Source organism: Phaethon aethereus (genome assembly GCF_964289735.1).
Source record: "Phaethon aethereus genome assembly, chromosome: 1".
Lineage (NCBI taxonomy): Eukaryota > Metazoa > Chordata > Aves > Phaethontiformes > Phaethontidae > Phaethon > Phaethon aethereus.
Window position 1 is genome coordinate 64,599,151 of NC_138575.1, and position 21,293 is coordinate 64,620,443.

General features: G+C 47.7%; 1 protein-coding gene across 1 annotated transcript; it reads right to left on the reverse strand.

Moving 5' to 3' along the window:
- Nucleotides 1-1,898: 1,898 nt before the first annotated feature.
- On the reverse strand, nt 1,899-19,058 carry LOC309402697 (cystine/glutamate transporter-like; the record flags this gene model as incomplete). The annotated part of the gene is given in 15 exon segments (XM_081996605.1): nt 1,899-1,963; nt 2,871-3,045; nt 5,967-6,116; nt 7,180-7,276; nt 9,103-9,206; nt 9,525-9,648; nt 9,835-9,879; nt 9,969-10,068; nt 12,478-12,603; nt 13,187-13,302; nt 14,032-14,158; nt 16,842-17,046; nt 17,050-17,093; nt 17,096-17,108; nt 19,023-19,058. Coding segments are annotated over 15 exon segments (1,527 nt in total).
- Nucleotides 19,059-21,293: the final 2,235 nt, after the last annotated feature.

Genomic DNA, 21,293 nt, shown 5'->3' on the forward strand with positions numbered 1-21,293 from the left:
ACCGTGCCCACAGGGCTCCTGCAGCACGGCACCAGGCTCCTACCTCACGATGTGAAAAATGCCCCAAACCAGTACCTGCGGGGGCGGACTCGGGCTACATTGGGGTGACGGGGCTCACCTAGATCTGCGAGGTCTTCCACACCTTGGTTCCCGCACCGGGGACCGGCCGCGGGGGGCTGCGGGAAGGTGCGCCGAGGGGTTCCGCTTCAGCAAAGCCCAGCGTGAGCAGGGACCGACCCCTGCCCGGGAGCCTGGAAACATTTCCAGACCTCGCTTCACACGCTGTCATTTAAAGCCGGTACCTTCTCCTCGTAGCTTGTGATGGTTTTCCCAGTAAGACTGGAGTTCCTCTTGGACAATATCCAGCGGCTTGTGAATTAAACTGCGGGAGGGGAGGGGGGGAAACGAGCCCTGCAACCACGCTGCTGCTCTCCCAGCTCAATTCAGCACAGGAACGGGAAGCAGCCGTAACAAGAATAATAATTCTCAATTGCTTTGGAAAAAAACCCAACTTATTTATTTTCAAATCTTGATAGCGAATTTTACAAGTTTCAGTAGATTACACAGCGTTTGCAAATGGTACTTGGGTTTTACTCTAAGTACATAAATGCTTGATACAAAAGATTAAAAATGCTCCACGTTCTGCTGTCCCTCTCTCCAGCGGTTATCAGAGGAGTCTCAGCATACCACTTCCCATCTTTTAGGAGAAGATTAACAACTAAGTGATTGGAAATAGCCAATTGCTGTTTTATCTGGACATAACGTTGCCACATTAATAATGTAAAACAAAGTAGTCCAATAACAGAAACCTTTCTTTTGTCAATAGTTCAAATGAGCATTTATGTATCGATTCAGCAAGATATTTGACCGCAGATTTAAAGTTAAAGAGCTGACATGAAGCCTTTCATGTCTTCTTTCTATGATTCTATGATTCTTAGAGCACCAAAAGATGCACTTATTCAGGAATCTGCCCAAGTCTCCTCAGTGGTCTTGTCTAACTAAAGGAGAAATTGTATTTCACTGGAGTTGGGCCAAAATCTGAATTTTCAACTTCATTGGTAGTACTGGATGAGGAGTGGGGCTGGGGAGCTGGGGGAGGGATCAGGATCCATTTTGCCATATACTTGTTGATATTTAGCCGATTTTTTTAATGTGCTTGCACATTCTGAAATGTAATTTCAGAAAAATAAAATTCAAACCGGAAAAATTATTTCAAAGCAAAATAAACTTATTCTGCTTATACAACAATCAAAGCAAAACATTCTGACCTTACTTTGTTAATAGTTGAATTTAAAAGGGTTTTCAAATATCTTCTCATTAACCTGAATCTGCACTTTCTCATGAATGAAGTTTTATTCCCCTGACTCCTCCTTTCCAACTTCTCTACCGTATCTCTAATTTGCTCTCCCCACCCATTTCCCTTCATAATGCTTGTCCGCAGCATGGCTACTACAACGCTTCAGTTTGAAACCTGCATTTGGCTTCCATGTATTGGACTCTTAAGTTCTGCAACATGCTCCCTCCAAGTTAGGAAATTAAAAAATAGTGTGTGTGTGTGTATGTATAGAGATATGTGTATATACATACACACACTCTATTTCACTGAAGACTGGGCTAAGCTGCAAAATTAGGATCTTGGTTTCAAAGACGCTGCAGGCAAAGTAAGCTCATTTCAGAGAACTAGGTTGTTCTGCTGAAAAAGAAAAGGGCAGAAACAGATGTGACGCCCTCATCCTGGTCGGCAAGCTTAGGAGCACTTGCAGCAAGGTTTTGGCTCAGGCTCATCTTCATTTGCAGTGATTCAAAGAATAAGAGCACGGCATGCTTTTGGTAGGATCAGAGGTATCAGAAACAGAGTAAGTAGATTTTATCTTCTCCTGTGAGTTCTGGTGGTTTTCTCAGTAAGTCTTGATTTCTTGTTGGACTACTTCCAGCAGTAACTGTAGTTTGTGAGTAAGATAATCTGAAAGGGGGGAAAAAAGGAAGAAAAGTTTAGTCCAGAAGAAATCTTGAGATATGGATGAAAATCAGAGCATCATCACTGGCGGCTGGAGATGTTAGCAGATCACTGTATCCGTTTCCTTTCTGCCTGCATGTTTTCTTCTATTCACTGGTGACTGGTACACCTCAGCCCAACATCAAATCAAAATAAAACAAGGTTCATAACTGAAATTATAAATTAAACTCCAAACTGGGCTCTTGTTTCCGAGTAAATCATTGTGCCACCAGGGCTACACCCAAAAGAAATCTATGCTAGAGCTTGCATGGAGTGGATATGTATGCCATTTATGCACCCACATCTGTGCCCAAAACCATCCCGGTCTCCTCACCAGGAGAAGACGGCAGCATCGTCTTCTCCTACCAGTCCTCTCCCCAGCCTCTTGGCACGTACATCTGTGCGCAGGGATACAGTGTCTGCCTGCCAGACCCTCTCCATCCTAACTCTTGATCTTGTTGCTCGCTGTCAGCCAAATTTGACTGAGAGGTGGTGATCCCAAAGATATGATAAAGTTTAATAGCAACCAGGGCTGGGGTGCAAAAGCGAGCCTCTCTGTTCCCCTCACTGGTAGAACTCAGAACTTTAAAACAAGGCATCAGGCTGGTTTAATCGGCGTCTTCACGCGCCAGGCAGACACACGGGGCACACGGCTGCCCGCCAGCCGCAGCACAGCCTACCCCTCGTCTCTTCGGCGGCAGAGGCTGCGTCTTGGGAAAGCCATTGAAGGGGTGGCAGGGGTCATGATTTAGGTTTCATGAGGTCTGTTGGTCATGGAGCAATCTGGGTTAGAGATGAGCCCTGGGAACATACCAGCATCCCCACCCCTGTGTGTGTTTAGGTCCAGAAGACTGAAATTCAAACGCGTACTTACAAAACGGGCTACGGCAACGATGCAACATTTGCCTGTGGATTATAAGGTAGTAGACTGGAAAACCGCTTAAAACCATGGTGCATCCAATGCTAATGTTCACAGGGTCTGAGTAGAAAGACATTGCCACAGTGAAGAGGCAGATGATGGTAAAAGAGACAGGAACAAACAGGGGAACCTGCAGAAAAGAGCAGAGATGGTTCTCAAGCAAAAGTGATGGCTGTAGCAAATCAGCCTCCATACATGCCAACACACACGGTATTCACTTCTCCATCTTAAAGAAGATGAGAAAAATCTCATACTGGGTCTGTACAATCAGTTGTGGACAAGTAGGATGCATAGAACAAAAATTGACTCGTACCACCCTCAAAGCCCAGTGTGCCCTGTGAGGTGCATACATCCTTCCCAATATAAGCCTCACCTCACTTGCAACTGGAAGCCAAGCAGGGGGACAAGTCACCTATACCCCACTGCTCTCTGAACGTACTGCTCCTGTGCACGCATGTGCACACGTACCTACTTGCCACCTGCGGCAACCACTGGTGGAAAGTCTGAAGCCAAGGATAGAAGCAGCTCTTTGAATAAAACTGTTCTTTGGTTATAACACTCATGACTCATTTTAACCTGCCTCCAGCTTGCCGGAGAATTATAGTGGCCAAAACAGGATAGACCATTCTCCCTATCTCCACTGCACCTCCATCAAGAACATGAGTTTCAACGACACTCTGATGAAAGACCAAAGCAACAGCCAGCACTTCAGCCTTACCCTGCTGGGTAAGCCAATTCATCTGGGTTATTTGGAGACTAAATCGGAAGACCGCAATAAATAATAAGACTGTGAAACATTCCCTCAGTCTTTGGATCCAACCTCAGCCAAGTTACTCCTCACCATAACTGATAGAATGAAGGAGCTGCTGGTCTCACCTAGGGTGACAATCTCTTTTCCGGTAACAGAGATTGTATTTTGGACCCTTACCATGCTGAGCTGGAAGAGATCTGTTGCTCTAGCAATGGCAGCCATCCAGCCACCATACTTAATATGCTCTTGCTGTCTTTCCAGCCGGAGCATCCCCTGCCAGCCTCTCCGGTGTGCCCGCACTATGCCGCACATCTGCTTGAGATGTGTGAGAGAGGACTGCTTCCTCCTCTTACTGGTCTTGTCTTACCATTTTTAACTTAAAATACTATAGCGTAGAAGAAGTACCAGCACAATCACATGCATTTCATGATTTGTTCTCCGCAAGCTAGTGGCAGAAGACGACCTCTCTCTGGCCACTAGAGTGCAGCACATGTCCACACCACCTGCACGCAGCCCTTCCCTCTTGCAGTTAAGATGGCCTTCGGGTTTGAAGTGGTTATAAAAACTAGGGAGAGGGGAGAAAAATCTCAACCAAACTGACCAAAAGACCAGCATTTCCCTCCCTCACTTAATCTGCCCTTAGGAACCTTTAAAAGCCTAAATCTTTACACCTAAACCAAAATGGGACAAAATCTCAGCAGCTGAAAACATCACCAGTGTTATCCACTAACAAACTTCTCCCCAGAAGCTTGAAAAAACTAAAAGAAAAAGACAAAACTTATTTAAAATCCCATTCTGTGTGAGCACACGAGTGCAGCCAGCCAACAAACTAGGAAGCTTCAAGGTCTCTGCTAAATACGCTGTCTCCAGCAAAGACCAAGAAGAAAAATTACTCCAAGCTATGCAACAGGCCTTGCATGGCTTGGGGAGGAGCCCTGGGAGCCACAGGAAGTGTTTCTGTCTCCTGAGCTTCTCCCTAATGGGCTGCCCGCTGCCTGTGGCCTCGGAGGTCTCCTCTCCTCCCCAGGACACGGCTGGAAGCACCGTGCAGGCACAACCAGAGACAGCAACAAACTGTGCATGCCTCAAGCACCACCCCAGCCAAACACATTCTGCACGTTCTCCGGCAGTGGGAAAGGTGCCCTGAGTGCAAGAAAGCTGCTCCAGCACCAACTCCAGCTTCCTCTGCTGACACTGCTCCCCAGTACCCAGCAGCGTGAGAAGGGCCACTGGAGGACCCCAGCTGGAGGCTAGGGAAAAGCAAGAGAGGACGAGGCATCCTCCAACTTCCCCTTGAGAAGGTGGAATTGAATTTCTTTGCTTCCCTCCTTCCCTTTGTCCACTTTTGATGCCTCTCACCTTATGCTTATGGCCACCGGTCTGAATGTGCTAGAGCTTTGCAGGCGCACAGGCAGGGCAGTGCCTGGGCAGTAGATCCTGCACCCTCCTCCAAACTCGTCCCACCAGCAACCAAGGAAAGAATGGATGCAACCAGTTCCATGCACTGGTTGGAAACCAGCATGGGAGAAGTCTGGACGTGGCACGTGTCAGGCAGCTCCTCAAACCCCACCAGACGCCTGGGCTCTTGGTACAATGGGCAGCCCACAAAAGTCACGCACAGTTGGAGGCTCACAAAGCCGCTCTCCTCTCCCTGCCTGGAGTGAGAAGGAAGGTCCTTCTCTACAGGCCCACACACTGCACTGGCCATTAGCTGCTGTTAGCTGACTGCGGAACAAAACACTTTGTGGTACGCGTGCACACGCTGCACGCATCCTCAGAGCCTGCAGCAGCAATAGTTGCACATGAGCTGCTTTACACTATATTTTTGTGCCAGCAGGTGATTCCCCTTAAGGCAGGTTTGCTCCCAGGATCCCTCCAGCCATGCTCTTTCCTCCCAAGCCTGCCACCCTTCTGCTTCTCAGCTAGAGCTGAGACCTGCCTACCACAGAAATAACATCCAAGCAAGGGTCCCTCCTTGCAGCCCACCAGAAATGAGTGTGGGAACTGCCACCTTCACACCTCCCAGTTCCCAGCCCGGAACTCTGTCCCCTGGAGCAGGCTGCCGTCTTACAGCTGCAACTGATGACACCATGTGGAACCAGTTTTATAGGATTTGCCACATCTGGCTGGTATGGCACATCAACCAACCCCAGGAGCTTCCTACATGCCTTAACTGACCGATAGGGATGGAGACCCCCTTAGAGCCTAAAGGCAACCACGGCCTTGTAACGCATAGCAAATGAGAGAGAGAAATTACAAGCCTGTGCATTCCTGGCTGTTAGATACAGGCCATGCATTACCTTGAACGGGCTGTGCAGCTCCGGGTGACGGTGGCGATGGACAATGAGCCCGAGGGTGGCTAATCCTATGAAGAGCCATCGGGAAAAGCTGAAGAAGTTCATTAGATGGTAGATATCTCCGATACACACCATGGCAGTAACCAAAGGGAACTGAGCATTGTGAAGATGAAATACAGTCATTAAAGCCTTACTATGGTCCTCAGACTAGAAAGGGTAACATGGATCACCTCCTCCAGCCTCCCTGTAACCACGGGCAGCTACTTCACAGCCCCAACATTTCAGAGGTCACCAAGTGCTTTACAAAACTGTGTCACAGACTGACTGTACCATATCATAATACGCAATTATGATGTGCTACAGCAAGGAGTAATCGTTTCAAGATCAACAGTAACATTGACTGAGAGGAAATGTCCTCAAGTTGTGCCAGGGGAGGTTTAGACTGGATATTAGGAAAAATGTCTTTACTGAGAGAGTGGTCAAGCATTGGAACAGGCTGCCCAGGGAGGTGGTGGAGTCACCATCACTGGAAGTATTCAAAAAACGTGTAGATGTGGCGCTTCAGGACCTGTTTTAGTCGGCATGGTGGTGTTGGGTTGATGGTTGGACTTGTTGATCTTAAAGGTCTCTTCTAACCTTAATGATTCTGTGATTGATGCTCCATGTCCTACGCAGGGCAATTAAAACATGCATGATCCAAAAGCCTGCACTGATGGTACAAAGGCTACCTACAAAGATACCTGCTAAGTTTTTAGCAGGTCAGCCAAGCTGCAAGAGGAACTGCAGCACAATTTGGATCGAGCTGGACCATTGCCAGAAAAAAAACCCCAAACCAAAACTGAGCACACCTCCACAAACCCTCATTCCCTATGTTTCCACTATGCCTGGCAATTTTGGCTTTTCAAATAGCCAAAGCTGGCAGAAGTGTTTTCATAGGACAATATCAATCAGCAACTGTGGCAGATGGTGGGGACAGTACTTTTAAAAGAGGTGTTCAAGGCCATAAGGCAGGGACTTACAGGTAGTGGGTTTGGATACCATGGTTGGCACAAGGGGACTTAATACTTTGCAGCCATTTCCAGTATTCCACCTTCTTTATTTTTTTGGAAGATGACTTAGTGTCTCAATACCCTTTAAAACTCCTTAGCTTCTCCAGGCTTTGCAAGAGAGCCAAGACTGCAAGAACAGGGAATGTCACACAGCCAGATCTCCTTACCATTAACATGACAGCAGGAAGGGGTGTGTGCCTTCGAATGTGGATCATGGAGAAGAGAGGAGGCCACTGTCCTTCCCTGGAAGCCACAAAGAGAGTCCTAGCAAAAGACAGGGAGCGCTATGCATTATCATCCCATATCCAGACTAGAAGTGAGAAGATCAGTCGCTGGACTGGCCTGAGGCCACAAGGCACACCCCCAGCACAGGTCTGCTGTTGAAGGCTACAGTTCTGCCTTTAGGTGCACTTTTGGGGCACTTGGAAGAAAAACCCAACATTGAATTCCCATAGCTCTCCCAGGACCAGTTATCTCAATGCAGCACAGAGCCCACCAGCAGGACCACTGGCAGCATCCCCTTGGGTGGCCCATTAGCAGAGACCTTTGGGCAAGTCCAAAGTGACCATGAATGAGTTCAGGCTGGAAACAGAAGCAAGAAAGTTTCTTGCCATCAGAGAAGAGGTTAATCTTTCCAGTAGGAAATGGAGGGGTCACAAACATCAGATCTTTATATGAGAGGCTGGTGAGTTTATGAAAGGGGATTGGCAGTCTTGATGCCTATGTATTTTTAATAAAGATATATAACTGTATATAAAGTATATATAATTATATTAAAATATAGGTAAAAACATAACATGCAATTTCCTCAAATACCAGAAGATTTTCAATCCTCTGGCCAGCCATTGGAAAATACAGTTTGGTGTACTGCAGAGAGGCCAGCTACACACAAGTCCAGCTACACAATGACAGCAGAGAGCTCCTTGCCTCCATCCCTCATGAAAGGGCAATTAGGGAGAAGGCATTGCATACAATTTTATAAATTTAATATCCACAAACAAACCATGTCGGAGCATCAGCTGGGCTAGAGCAGGGCCTAAGGCAGCTGGGGCATGAGTGTAAAGCTGGTTTTATTGCCGTCTCTGCAGTTTTGCAGGGGCGTGGGCTGGCCAGCAGCCAGGGAGGCCCCATCGCTTCTTTATACGGCCTTTCTGCAGTGATTATGTCAACGGTGCCAGGGTGGGGGAGCGAAAGGCGATAGGGACACGCAGAACCTCTGTGCTATCTGGGGACTTCTCATCCTCAAAGAAAACCACGATCTAGGGGGGCTAACGGGGAGGATTCTCTGCACCTGTATTTAACAGAGGACTTCAGGGTAGTGGATCAAATAACTCATTAGCTTTCAGGCTATGAAGCATCCCTTTCATATCAACTGATTTTTTCCTTCGCAGTTAAAGCTGTGAAACAGAACTGGCTCCAGAGAGTTCACTCAGCTCCTCAGGACCAGCATGACATGCTTCTCCATGAGCTCTGCCCTCCTCTCCAATTTCAAGACTCCCATAAGGACATGCAGTGTAGTAGCCCAGTGAAGCTGGCGAGATAGTTTTTCCATGGAACAAAGCTTTTCTTATTGCTACAAGACTTGTTGAGCCTCAACTATTGCTTTAGGAATAGCCTGTCCCTGATAATGTTTCACTGACCTCAAAGCAAAGTCCTCAAGGGAGAGTTTGCCTTTGGCCAGAAATCCTCACAACAGAGGGACCCTGTGCCCTGCAGCAAAGCAGCTGGGTGAACCCAGCGAAAGAAGGCTCGGTCTCACTGAGCAGCTGCCAACGTCAACAAAGCCTCTAGTTCACCAGAAACATTGACATTTCACTTTAAACTGGGGATTTAAACTGAAGGGTAGGGGGAGAAGATAAAGATCTTTGTTTGTGACCAGCCCTAGATACCAAAGTCTGGACCAGAAATAGGAAGGGTAGACTCTTAGCCAACAGGGATCATCCCGTAGTTGACATCCTGGGAGTCAAAGGCCTTATTTTTCCCACAAGAGTGGCTAAAATGCCATCGCATGGGTGGGCAGTTGCACAGGTTGCTGGTGCTTCCCTCCGATTCAGTAAGCCAAGAGAGTAATAAATTCTTAGGAACGTAACCTTGAAAACGTGAAGATCCCTCCATTCATGGTTCCAAAGCAGGACAGTGCGACAAGGACAGGGACCACAGAGATCAGGCTTTTGAAGGCTCGCTGCACAAAGCTCTGGAGGAAGAGCAAGTGTGACTTTAGGAACATGTGGTGATCTCCAGACAACATCAGGTTCAAAAGAAAGAAAACTTCCTCCATTGAAGGAGTAAAATATTACTCATAAATCTTGCCTTTTCTACCGTCATCTGCAGGTTATTTTTCATTATCTTTTAGGCAAGACTAGAAGAAGTTACTGTTGGCCAATAATCCAGAGAAATTACAAAGCAATAAAGCATTTGATTGGAAAACCATCTCCAAAACACTTGCCATGACCACCCCTTCAGCATAAGCTGACCACACTGAAGAAAGACAACGGTAGGGGTGGCAACTCACCACAGCTACAGCAGGAGAAGCCAGAACGTCTTGCGTTCCCAGGACTGTGTAATAGGAGATGTTGGTGAGCATGTACCCCACAATTACCGTGATCATGGACACAATGACAGCCAGGGGGATATTTCTACAGAAAAGGGAAGAGACACACAGAAAGAACAACCTGTTATCCCTTGTTATGCACGGTACTACTGCAGATTGCAGCTGACATCGGTCAGATGAATCCACAAAGGTATTTCCTCCCATACTGCGTTTGGGAAAGCCATGGTACCCCAGAGGCTGGTAATCCCAGAAAACTTCTTTCCAGCCTTACCGTTCAGGTCTGACCAACTCTTCACGCACAAAGCTGGTCTGAAACCTGCGTGGTGGGAAGAGATGGGGAGAGAGTTTAAGGCATGTTTCGGACACCCGTCTGCTGCCCGTGGAGCACCCTCCTGTCACACCTACCAGCCTGAATATGCGAACATGCCTGCATAAAAAGCCAGGGGCAGCTTATCCAAAACCAGCGACTGTCTGTCAAAAGCGTCCTGGAAGTTTTCGGTGTGGCCTGCAGAAGACATAAACAACAGACGTGGAGTAGGGAAACGTCAGAGACGGCTTTCCTTCCTGCAGGACAACACCCCTTACACCTCTTGCCCAGACCTGGGAAGAGTGTTTGTGGCTTCCTTGGAGCCAGGTATTCAGATTTGTCTCATTGTTTTAATTTGCAGTGCTGTGCTGACGCGTTTACTTCACAAACAGTGACAGAACAAATCTGTCCCCCATCCAGCTACAGGAGACATTTCAGGAAGGGCAACACCAGCGTCTGGTTCTCTTTCAGACAGAGCCTGCTGTGGGAACGGGAGATCACGGAGACAAGAGGACCCAAGTTGTCCTTTCTTTAGGCCGAAAATTAATTCACTGTGTTGACCCCCCTTTCCCGCCCCCAGCCCCCCAAGCAGCTGGATGCACACTCCGCTTTGATGTGGTGCAGCCAGCGAGGCGGCTAATTCGGCTCTCGCTGTGCTCCCTCCTGATCCCGCTGCCGGAGCGCTGACCCAGCCCCATGCTGGCCGGAGCATGGGAACCAGGGTGGAGGAGGGAGCGGGAGCGGGAACCGCCAGCCTGGACCCCCTTCCAGGCACGTTCCCTGTCCACCGCCCCTGCCAGCCACCGCCGCTCGCCCGCGGGAGGAGGAACTGAAGACACAGAGGGCAAAGCAAATAAAATTTAAACAGTAGAGGTGGCTCAGATAGAGATCCCTTTTTACCAACTCTCCCAATCTTCCTAAAAGTTCTCTGCTTGAAATAACAACGACAAAACAAAAACCAATCAACCAAACAAAAGTCGATTGGTTATGAACCGTATTTTATCAAACTCAAAAAAAAACTTGGGGAAGGGAGAAACACCTAATGGCCTCTCATTCAAAGATGACCAATAAAAAACATAGTCAAACGGAGTTGTATTTCCAGCATTTTCAAATCCAGGTGGCCCAAGGTTTGGTTCTACATCTATATTCTGTTCTCCATATCAAAGCCTCTTTAAAAGTAAAAGGTGTGGAGCTCACCCAGCTGGGCTGCACCAGGACGGGAATGAAATGGCATGGAGCACAGGGAGAAAGTCAGGCCACTTCCATGGAGGTGCCTCTGCAAGGAGTGACAAGTTTGGGGCATTTGGGTTTGAAATACTGGCCCCATAAGTCTCTAAAACAAACCTGAGCCAAAAGGAAGGTAATGGCAGAGGAAAGGACGAGAGTGTAACCAAAATACGTAGAATAAGGCAGGGGAATCAGGCAAACTGATTTAACAGCACGAAACTGATTTTTAAGCACAGAAAAACAAGCAAAAAGAAAATAGTTACAAAGAAAACTAAAGCAAAAGATGTGAGTGGGCCTATCAGAGTAGTCTCTTTATGTTCTAAAATGATTGCTGATAAGTGATGGTGCATAAAAAGGATTTATGTCTGCAATACATTAACAAGTGATTTACAGTCCCCCGTGAGCCTCATTAAATACAACATGTCATGCGGGGTCTCCTGGTGAATTCTCCCTCCACATGTCACCGGCACTTACCCTCCTCTCGGGAGGATGGGTGCCAGGGCTCCAGACTGTCATTTGAAGGCATTCCTAACAACGATGGCTCCGGATTTCTAGCTGCAGGGCCTTTCTAGCCGCAGTCCTTCAGTTCAGAAGTGCTGCCAGCCCGAGGGACCTTCGCGTGTTCAAAGGAGCCGGCTCCAGACACCGCGAAGAGCGAACGTGGAGCCCGCTGCCCGTGTTGCTTTCCCTGCAGAGGAAGGTAATAGCCTGGAGGGAGCAGGCTTCATCCCTCGAGTGGGAATGCCTTGGGCTTTTCTATAAACGGGGGCTTGGTTTAAAGCCAATACTCTCGGATCGTTCCCAGAAGATACTACTGGTGGGGTTTTTTTCCCCACTCTGGATGCGCGTGCCATCCTGCGCAAGTCCGTTGTAAGTTTACCAAGTTACTGCCCATCTCAATTAGGAGGTAAAAAACATTAGCTTAAGCCACAGAAAGGTTAGAGATGCAGTTACCAGGGCTCAGCTGAGGGCTGGTAACTCATTACACAGCTGTGACTGGCTTGGGTCACCACGGGATGTTGTCACACATCCCTGATGTCCATCAGATTTATGCTGCTTTGGGAAGGATTTCGAGCCACGCTGAAAACAGGCAAGTCTGACACCAAAGAAAGACCCTCTGTGGAGGAAGGTGCCGGCATGACCCCGGGGAGGCTCACACAGCCTCAGGCACTGAGGCTCACTCGCTTTTGGAGAAAGCGCAGCTGGGCCAGGCGCGCCAGCCCGGTGCAAGGGTGCAGCTCAGTGCCAGCTACCCTGGTCTCCTAATTCACACCCAGAGGAAGCTAAAGGGGTGACCACACTTGTCACCCGGGACTGAGAGAAGCCGTGATGGGGGGGCCTGTCGAGCACCCTCCCTCCGCCACGCGGCGGCACACCTACCCTGGGCCAGCAGCATCATCCCTGGCACGATGATGAGGGCAAGAGCCAGGAGTTTGACGACGGAGAGAGCCGTCTGCAGCCGGGCACTCCAGGTGACGCTCCAGGAGTTGAGGGTGAGGACCGTGTCTGGGGAGGAGACGACACTGCTACAGCTGTAGCCCACGCAGCCCAGGCTGCGTCTTTACGGAGAGGACGCTCCGGGTGAGAGATGTCGGAAAACACATTACAGCTGCGGCCCAGCGTGGAGCGTTTGAAGGGGAAGCTGAGTTACGCTCCCAAGAGGGACCAGGAGCCTGGTTCCTGTCCTGGGGGGAAGGCGTGAGTCTGCAGGGAGGTCCCAGCAGCCCCCTTCACAGCGGGCCCTGTGCCAGCGCACACCAGCCCGCGGCGGGCGGGACAGCTTCACGGGCTGGGTGCACCAGGAGGGGAGTCCAAAACCTCGAGCCTTGCACCTTCAACCCAGGCTGCATTTGCACAATTACACGTGAAGAGTTTCCACTCCCGTGCTTGGCACAATCCCCCCGACCTATGGCTCCGGCTGGTCAGCAGGGAGGCCACTTCCCCTGCTCGGAGAATGTGACGGCCCCAAACCAGCATCTTGGATCAGGAAATTTTGGGTGGCCCAGGAGGTAAGACAGGGCCGCTACCCCACAGTTATCCCAGAAGATAACGCCCCCGGACCAGCAGTCCCATCACGGCTGGTACTTACAGTACCCCAGGAGAGACACGAGCTTCACAGCAGGGACCGGTGCTGCACAGGGCGCAAAAAATGGCTCCAGCATGTAGCGTCCAAATGCCAAAGAAACCACAGCGCTGTTGGCAGGCCTGGAGGGGAACCAAGCACACTGTGGTCTGCAGACAGCCAAAAAATGGCATGATCTAAAACTGCACAAAACTTGGGGGAGCGGGGCAAGTTTCCCCATCCAGCTTCGTCTTGCTCTCCCACGCAGCTGGTGAATTCCCGTAGTCTTTTTCATAGGTTTTTCTCAGCAAATGGGTTAAAAATCACATGCTACAAAAAGATTAATTCCCAGCTGGAAAGCAAAAGTTGAGATTAATCATACTGAGCAACACAGAGTAGTTCATATGTCCTCCTTCAGCTTAGACGAAGGAGACAAGTTATTGAGAGGTGAGGGCTTTCCTTTTAAAGTTAAAAACGAAGTCATTTACAATCTTCTAAAATATTATTTAACTCAGGGCTAAGCCAGAAAGTTGTCTCCACAAAAGAATCTGAAAAAGTTTCACAATGCAAACAGAAAATATGAAATAAATCTGGCATCTATTGTCAGTCTCTGAAAAATACCATGGCTCTTGCAGGATACCAGCTGCCAGGGAACGAGAGAGATATTCTTCAAGCACAAATCACATTGAACACATGTAACTATTTACTCATTACGCCTTCTTCCTTTTATCATTGAAAAATCTTTAAAAGTTGTTCAGGTTGTTTCTACTCTTTCCTTTACAAACTGCCTAGACTGTTACCTGGCACCGTAACTTTTGGATTCTTAAATCGTCACAGCATCCGGCAAAAGGCAAACAAACAAAATCTCTTACCTGATAGCAAAAAACTCTGCCCACAGGAATAAGAAACTTGGCAGAGGCCCTAGTGTCTCCAAGATGTAGATATAATGTCCTCCAGACTTGGTGATTCTTGTTCCAAGCTCTGCATAACACAAGGCACCTGGAAAAGTTCAGGTAGAAATGCACTGAGTAAATCATCCCGTGGATTTTCTCTTTTCTGCGTGACTTTTCAGGGATTGAATGAGTCTGTTTAAGTAGTGAATTAGAGGAAGAAAAAAGGGTTTAGCAGAACCACTCAGCCCTGGTTTTGTGTGCTACAGCGTTTTGAAGTAAGTTTTGAAGTAATTGACTTTTCTGTCAGAAGGGAAGAAATTCTCCATTTTCTGGTTAATGATACAACTTTTCCGTGGAAGTTATGTGGAAAGGTGTGCGACAGAAACGTTGCACTAAGCCACAGGAGGTCTCCTTTGAAAAACGTCCTGGAGGTTTGGGTTCTCGCTTCTCCTCACAGCCAGACTGGTGAAATGGTGCTTACAAGGCAGCTGGGGCAGCTCAGCCGACAGGTCGTGGCCAAACCGGTCATTTCAATCTCATTTTGCTCACAGACCACGTTCCTGCATCCTTATCTCGCATCTTCACGTAAGCCCCTTCCTTCATCCAAAGACACCGGGCAGAGGACCTGAAAGGGCATCTCTGAGAGGAAAGACCTGCCACCGGAGGAAAACACGGCCCCGATGGTGCCAAGCGAGGGGAGCGTCGGCACGGGAGGCTCAGCCTCTTCCCGCACCTCCGCGCGCGGGCGGACGCGGGGGCTGCCCGCTCCCGCCTCGCCGAGCGCCTCTGAGCCCCCCTGCCCCTGCGCCGGGGCACAGCCAGAAATGCTGGGAGCGGCGTGCCTCCGTACAGCAATTCATCATGCCGTTCGAAGGCGCCTAAGTACAAGTCTTAAGCCCTGCCTACGCTGAGTAATTTGCCAGGTTAAACGTCCTTTCTTCGCCAAAAGGAATCATAAAACGCTTCACGTCTTTGAGCCCAACTCTCCTTGCGATGCGGCTGAGCACTTTTGGGGTGCCACCCCGTGGGGTAAGACCACCTCTAGCTCTGCTACCTACTTCTTTGCCCAGCTGAGGCGGCTGTGGAGGGAGAGCGCGGAGGAGCCCAGTGGTGACGTGGCCCTGCCTCCAGGTCCCGCGGAGGTGGGTCGTGCCGTATGCGGGTCACGCCGATGGCGAGGACCTCAATTTTTCCCGCCTCTCTGTTGGCAAATTTGTGCAGAATCCCTGTTCAAAGTGTCGAATACAGGCAGTTACCTTGTCTCATTTATTCCAGTGGGTCTCTTTACGTGCTTCAAGCATGCGTTTAAGTGCTCTGCTGAACTCATGCTATGGGACTCGTAATAAATGCTGTACTTGAAAGAAAAAAAGCATAAAGGAAAGCAGGCCTTTTCAATGCACTGCAAAAAAAGTGTCAGAGAAATGGTCAGGGGAGGTCATCAAGCTGATGAAAGAATAAACAAAAAATTCGGCTATAAAATACAGTAACTTGTAAAGAGGCTCCCAAGGACCTGGCAGCAGAGTCTATCATAGGATGCAACGGAGAGAGAAACGTTTCCGAGTGCAGAGCTCGGGCTGTGTGATCGGCACACACATTACCATTTATTGCTCTGCTCAGTTCAAAGGAACACTGTGCTCACGTGATATTTTAAGATTTTCTTTAAGCAAAAGTACATCATTTACCAGACAACCATACATAGGCTGCAATGTGAAATATCAGTACGCATATGCTAAGAGCAAGAAGCACACTCTTATTATTAACAATTATTAACAATTGAACGTCTCCATTTCTAAACTTGCATGTACACGTCACAGTGCCAAAATGGTTTTGCCCATGTCCAGCACATGTATTTCTCCTTTCTTGTTTTTTTTTTTTCCGAGTTATGACAGAAGAAGGACTTTAAAGTCACCCACTGAAATAGACGTCAGATTTCTCCCCAGAGCTGAGAGATCTTGCAGTTCTAACAAGCACCTTTAGAGCATTTCTGAGATGGTGATTTTATAAAGGTAATGAAGGAAACTAAAAGCCATACATTTTATCCATCGTAACTTTAAGAGCTACGTTATTTCAGAAGAACTAGAATGAAACTGTCATCAAAAAGTCAACTTTTTGTGAGGAAAGACTGGCATTAAATGCCGGAAACCGAGCCAAGGGTAACTCACAGAAAGCAGGGCTGAGCTGATCTGCTCCATCTCCCGCTCCAAGGCGGCATCAGATGTATTCAAACCATTTCGGACAGACACCCAGACACCCACCTCTGGCTGGTGGATAGTCCCCAGGTCCCCAGGCAATCTGCTCTAGCGCTTCTCTATCCTCGCCGACAGGAAGGGGAAACCGCTATGGCATATTAAGACTGTCACTTCTTGCCCTTTTCACAGTGCCTATGAAAAGTGCTGCACAGCCCTTGGACTCACAAGTGCCCTTTAGATGCTTACATCACCCTTCCACCTTATAGGATGAGTCCCCTCATTTTCTCCCAGCTTTCTGGGCAGAGACCGTGCAGAGACCATCTCCATCTGCAGTCATCTTCTCTCCGCTGCCCTGGACTTGCACATGATTTCGTATTCACAGACCATAAGTGCTGGGATTTTCTCGGTCACCCTGGGGGAATCATTTGAACCGAAGACCCCTGGTAACCCCTCCCAGGCTTGTTAAATCTTTGTTGCTGTTGCAGTAGGAACGGGGAATTTTTGGTTTATTCTTCTCCCAAAATTTTAATGCATAAAAGTGTGCTGGTTCCCCTCACCTCCCAGGTGCTTAAGCAAAGGCTGACAAAGCTCACCACTCACCAAACATTGAGAGGAGCCCACAGGCAAACCAGACAACCAGGGAGAAACCCACGCTGCCGGAGTTCTTCAGTACTCCTTTTGGGGAGATAAAGATGCCACTGCCAACCATGCTGCCGATGAGGAGCGAAAAAGCCCTCAGCAAAGTTATCTTTTTCCTCAGAAAGACGGCCTCCTCTTCTTTCTTGTCTTTCCCCATGGCTTTCTTCTAACCCCAGGGGAAGGTCATGCATACAGGAGCTACGGTCTCCCAGGGTCCTCAAGGCTCACCTGTAAGACAAGGAAAGAGTTAGGGATTCAGGGGTCTTCTTTTCTGGACAAGATTTTTTGCAGAAACGTGTCAAGATCTGTTGAATCTGTTCTCCTCAGCTGCTGGATGCACGATCCAAACCCCAGGTGCATATAACACACCCGGTATCATCTCTCACATCAGTACAGCTCCCAAGAGGGACTGTTAAGTGTTTTCTGCTTCTTCTACCAAGGAGCACAGAGCATTAACAAGTTGCATGCCACACTTCAGGATATGATTTCCAAATTCAGCTTTGATGCCCAGACTGGAACTGGCCAGGTTAGCGTTACTTTAATGGGACCTAATTTGGGGGAACATTGATACCAGCACGCCGGCAGAAAGCAGATTTCAAATTGCAAACCTAATAACCAAAACCCGGAGGATCTCTGAGGTTTGGGTTTTGGGTTTTTTAGGAGCAAAGAGCTCTGTTAGTTTGGGTACACAGACGATTTAAGCTTTTTTAATTTCCTATCCATCCTTGCTGAACGAACAACCCCCGTTTTTCTCACTAGGGCTTCGTTGTATCAGTGTTTCTTAATTAGCAGCCCTTTTGGCTATCAAAGTATTGAAGAGTCAGGAATAAGTATTGTTTACAATTGTAAGACAGAGCACAGTCATTAATATCAGACATGTCGTTTCTTCTATTAATGTAAAAACTTTCTCAGTAATAACAGCAGAAGCGAAGTTTTTTCCTAGAAGAGGGAACACACCGCAGTAACCTCCTACTTCCCCGCCTTGTCTCTCCAGTCTCAGTCTCAGTCCTAGGCTGGCACCTTCACCAAGAAACTCACCTTCTGCTTAGGTAGGTAAGACGAATTCACACCAGTTACTACAGTCTGATTTGCTGTAGCAAACCTGTTTGTAGTTTTCCTAAGAGCAAGGTAGATGTTTTACGCTGCTGATTAATCCTGGTAGAACAAACAAGACAGGTCTGGAGTAGATAACTTGGCTCCTGCCACACATCCCCTCTAATGCTCACACGCTCGGTTTTAGTGTTTTTTTCATTCTTCTAACACAGTAAATTGCAGGTATAGTGAATATTTGCCCCAGCCCCACGGCTGTATACTATTGTGATGTTACACTGTACATGGGACCATATTTTATGAATTTCTTAAATTATTTAATAATTGCAGGGGTGTGCCCAAGAGCAGGCAGCGGTCACCTATAGAAGCAGATCTAAGCAGCCAGAAATTATTTTCTTGACGTTCGGTATTTTCCATCCATAGACATAAATATCCCCATAACTTTGAGGGGACAATTCTTGTTACCACTTACCCGCGATACCCCTTTTTGTCCCCTGTATAAACTCGGTGTAACTAAACTAAGGGCTTCTCTCCCCCGTCCCCGGCTATTTTCCCACCTGGAAAGCGGCAGGAAGAAGCAGGGGTTACCACTTTCTCCGCACACATACGAACAGCAGATGCAGAAAGCCCTCTCTCCTGCCAGCAGCCGTAACTGGTTCCTCTGACATCGCGCCAAGCCTGCACAAGCATCTTCTCAATCAAACCAGCCAAGTTTAGTTATTAAACCTCTAATGAGTCCCGGAGGACTCCTTAAGGCTCAGATGGGTCACATCAGCCTCGCCTGGTCCCGCAGGGCTGCTCCTCAGAGCCCCAGAACCTCACAGGGCTGCTGGAGACGGCGGCTCCGAAGGGGCAGGGAAAGAGCCCCGAGAGCCTCCCGAGCCGCCAGCTGCAGTTCCCTCAGATGCTAATTAATTAGCTCACGTGAAGCGCCGATATCATCTGGTATTTCTCAGCCAAAAAGAGAACCACAGAGCATTCATTTGCAATGGTGAAACAACCGAGGGCTCACCCAATCGAAACCGAACCGAAGAGAGATGTGGCGCGCGGCTATGCCTAAAATGCTGTTGTGAGATAATTAAAAGGGCACTTATCTGTTTGGCTGGGTTTTAAGCAAAGCAGGTACATTTACAATCCATCAGTCTCCTATTTCTTGCTGGGATCCCGAAGCGGCAAAAGACAGCGTCTCTTTGCGGGCTCTGAAATTACACAGAGTGGGGGGAGGAACAAAAAAAAGGAGAGATCAAATCAAATTTACAGACCAGGTTAATGATCCAAAGTAAATACCAAACTCCATACTTCTGTCCACATGATTTTTTTTTAATACTACTGCCATGCAAAAGTATTTGGAGATAAAACAGTCTGGTCCGTGAAATTTCAGAAACATTAAATCTATCAGGATTTGTTCCAGAAGCTGTTGAAGGAGAGAGGAAAAAAGGGGGGAGGGAAAGAAGAAAGAGAAAGCTATCGAATAGCACTTCAAAGACACCTAGCAGAGCCCACCGCCTGGAGAGACCATTCCTGCCTGCTCTGCTTTCCAGCTACATTCCAGCACCAGGCACTTTAAAATGCAGAGATGTTAATCCTTGTGGCAATGCTTAAGAATATTCACAATGTGCTTAGCACAAAGGAAACACACAGAGCTGCTTTTTGTTCACCCTTTTGACTTAAAGGGCAGGCTCAAATCCCTCTCCTTCCAAAATGCCGTACCTTTGCATGAGCTCATCAGCCCTCAGGACTGAGGAAAAACAGACCTATTTCACAACTTTTCACACCTGCTGGATCTTTGCTCCCTTTTCCTTCATCTTTACTGATTTCTTTCTTGTTTTGTTTATTTTTAGCAGTTAATCTTACCTCACAGGCACTGCAGCATGGGTGGAGATGAAGGAGACAAGCGTAAAGGGAAAATCATACTCGCTATTCGTAGTGGTGCCCAGAGGCCCCAGCTGAGAGCAGGACCCACCGTGATCAGCACACAGGCAGAGCAGATGTTACTCTGCTGAAAAGTTAGCGATATTAGACAAACAAGTTGGAAAAAGCAGAGGAGGGAGAAAGCATCACCCTCAGCTGGGGAGCTGAGACCTAGAGCAAGGAGTGACCTTCCTCCTCCGATCACGCAGGGAGCGGGTGGCATCCCTGGGAAACACATCATACCTCCAGAGCCCCAGTTCAATGACTTACCCCAAAAAACCCCGGCTACTAGGGAATACTCCTAACTATTTACAGCTGTATTTTCTTTGCGTGGGCCTCAATCAATACGATACAGCCAAGAACAGGTTAACCCCTTCCTTTTCATACTGCAAAAGATGCGGGCATCAAACTGTTCTCTGCAGTCCCGCTTTGGGTTTTTTTCTTTTTTTGGTGCCAAAAATGTCACTCCAATTCAATGTCTGCCACAAGGCACAGGATCTAACTGAATAAAATCAGCAGTGAATGGGAGCTTTTTTATTCATGCATGAAAGTAGCATAAATAAGCTTTAATGAGACCGGTGGTGGTCTGTTCTGGGAACTCGATCGGAAAATCTATGTAGGAGACCTGAGAGATGTTTGTTTATAGACCAAAATGAACACAAGAAACAGGCTGAAAAGACAAGACGTGCAGCTCAACTTCTTTTCAGCTTTCTACAGCTGGTTTACCACCTTGGACAAGAAACCGAAAGGGGCAGTACTTAATAAATAAGACTCGGGCTTACAGTCCGAGATGCGGTAATAAATCCAGGGAGATTGCCTTAGGTGTAAAGGTAAGAATAATTTCCCCCAGCTCCTCTTTCTACAGAGTTTCACAAATTTAGTCTCTTGAGTTGTCTGTCAAAAGACTGTCATTTCCTAACATTTCTTTCTTAATGAAAATATTTTTTTCAGCCTTGACAGCAAATGGTTCTTGGCTCAGTTCACACTTACCACTTTTATCATCTCACATAGGCAATTCCAGTTGTCCTTTGGACAAGAGTGACTCTTTCTGGAAAACAAACTGATGATGTGGTGAGCCTGGACCTCTTGATGATGTGATGATGACATTCTAATTGAGAACCTAAAAATGTTGAATCCACACTTTGGCTCTTTGGCTCGAAATTGGACTAAACTAAGTCTGGTTTTCAAGCAGCAAAATTCCTGTTGCTTTTAGAGTTCCTTCCTACCATGATTTATATCCTACACTAAGTTTAAAATTCTTCATTACAACCAGTCTGCCAAAGCAGCCATTACAAATGGAGAAGTTTTTAATAATAGTAGCGTTGATTCATTTTCACAAGATGTACAGACCATATGATGTCATCTCACTTTTCTAAGCATCCGAGCATAACTCTCCACCCCACTGCCACAAGAAATGGACACTTCTCTGCATCCAGAACTGATTTTCCGTGA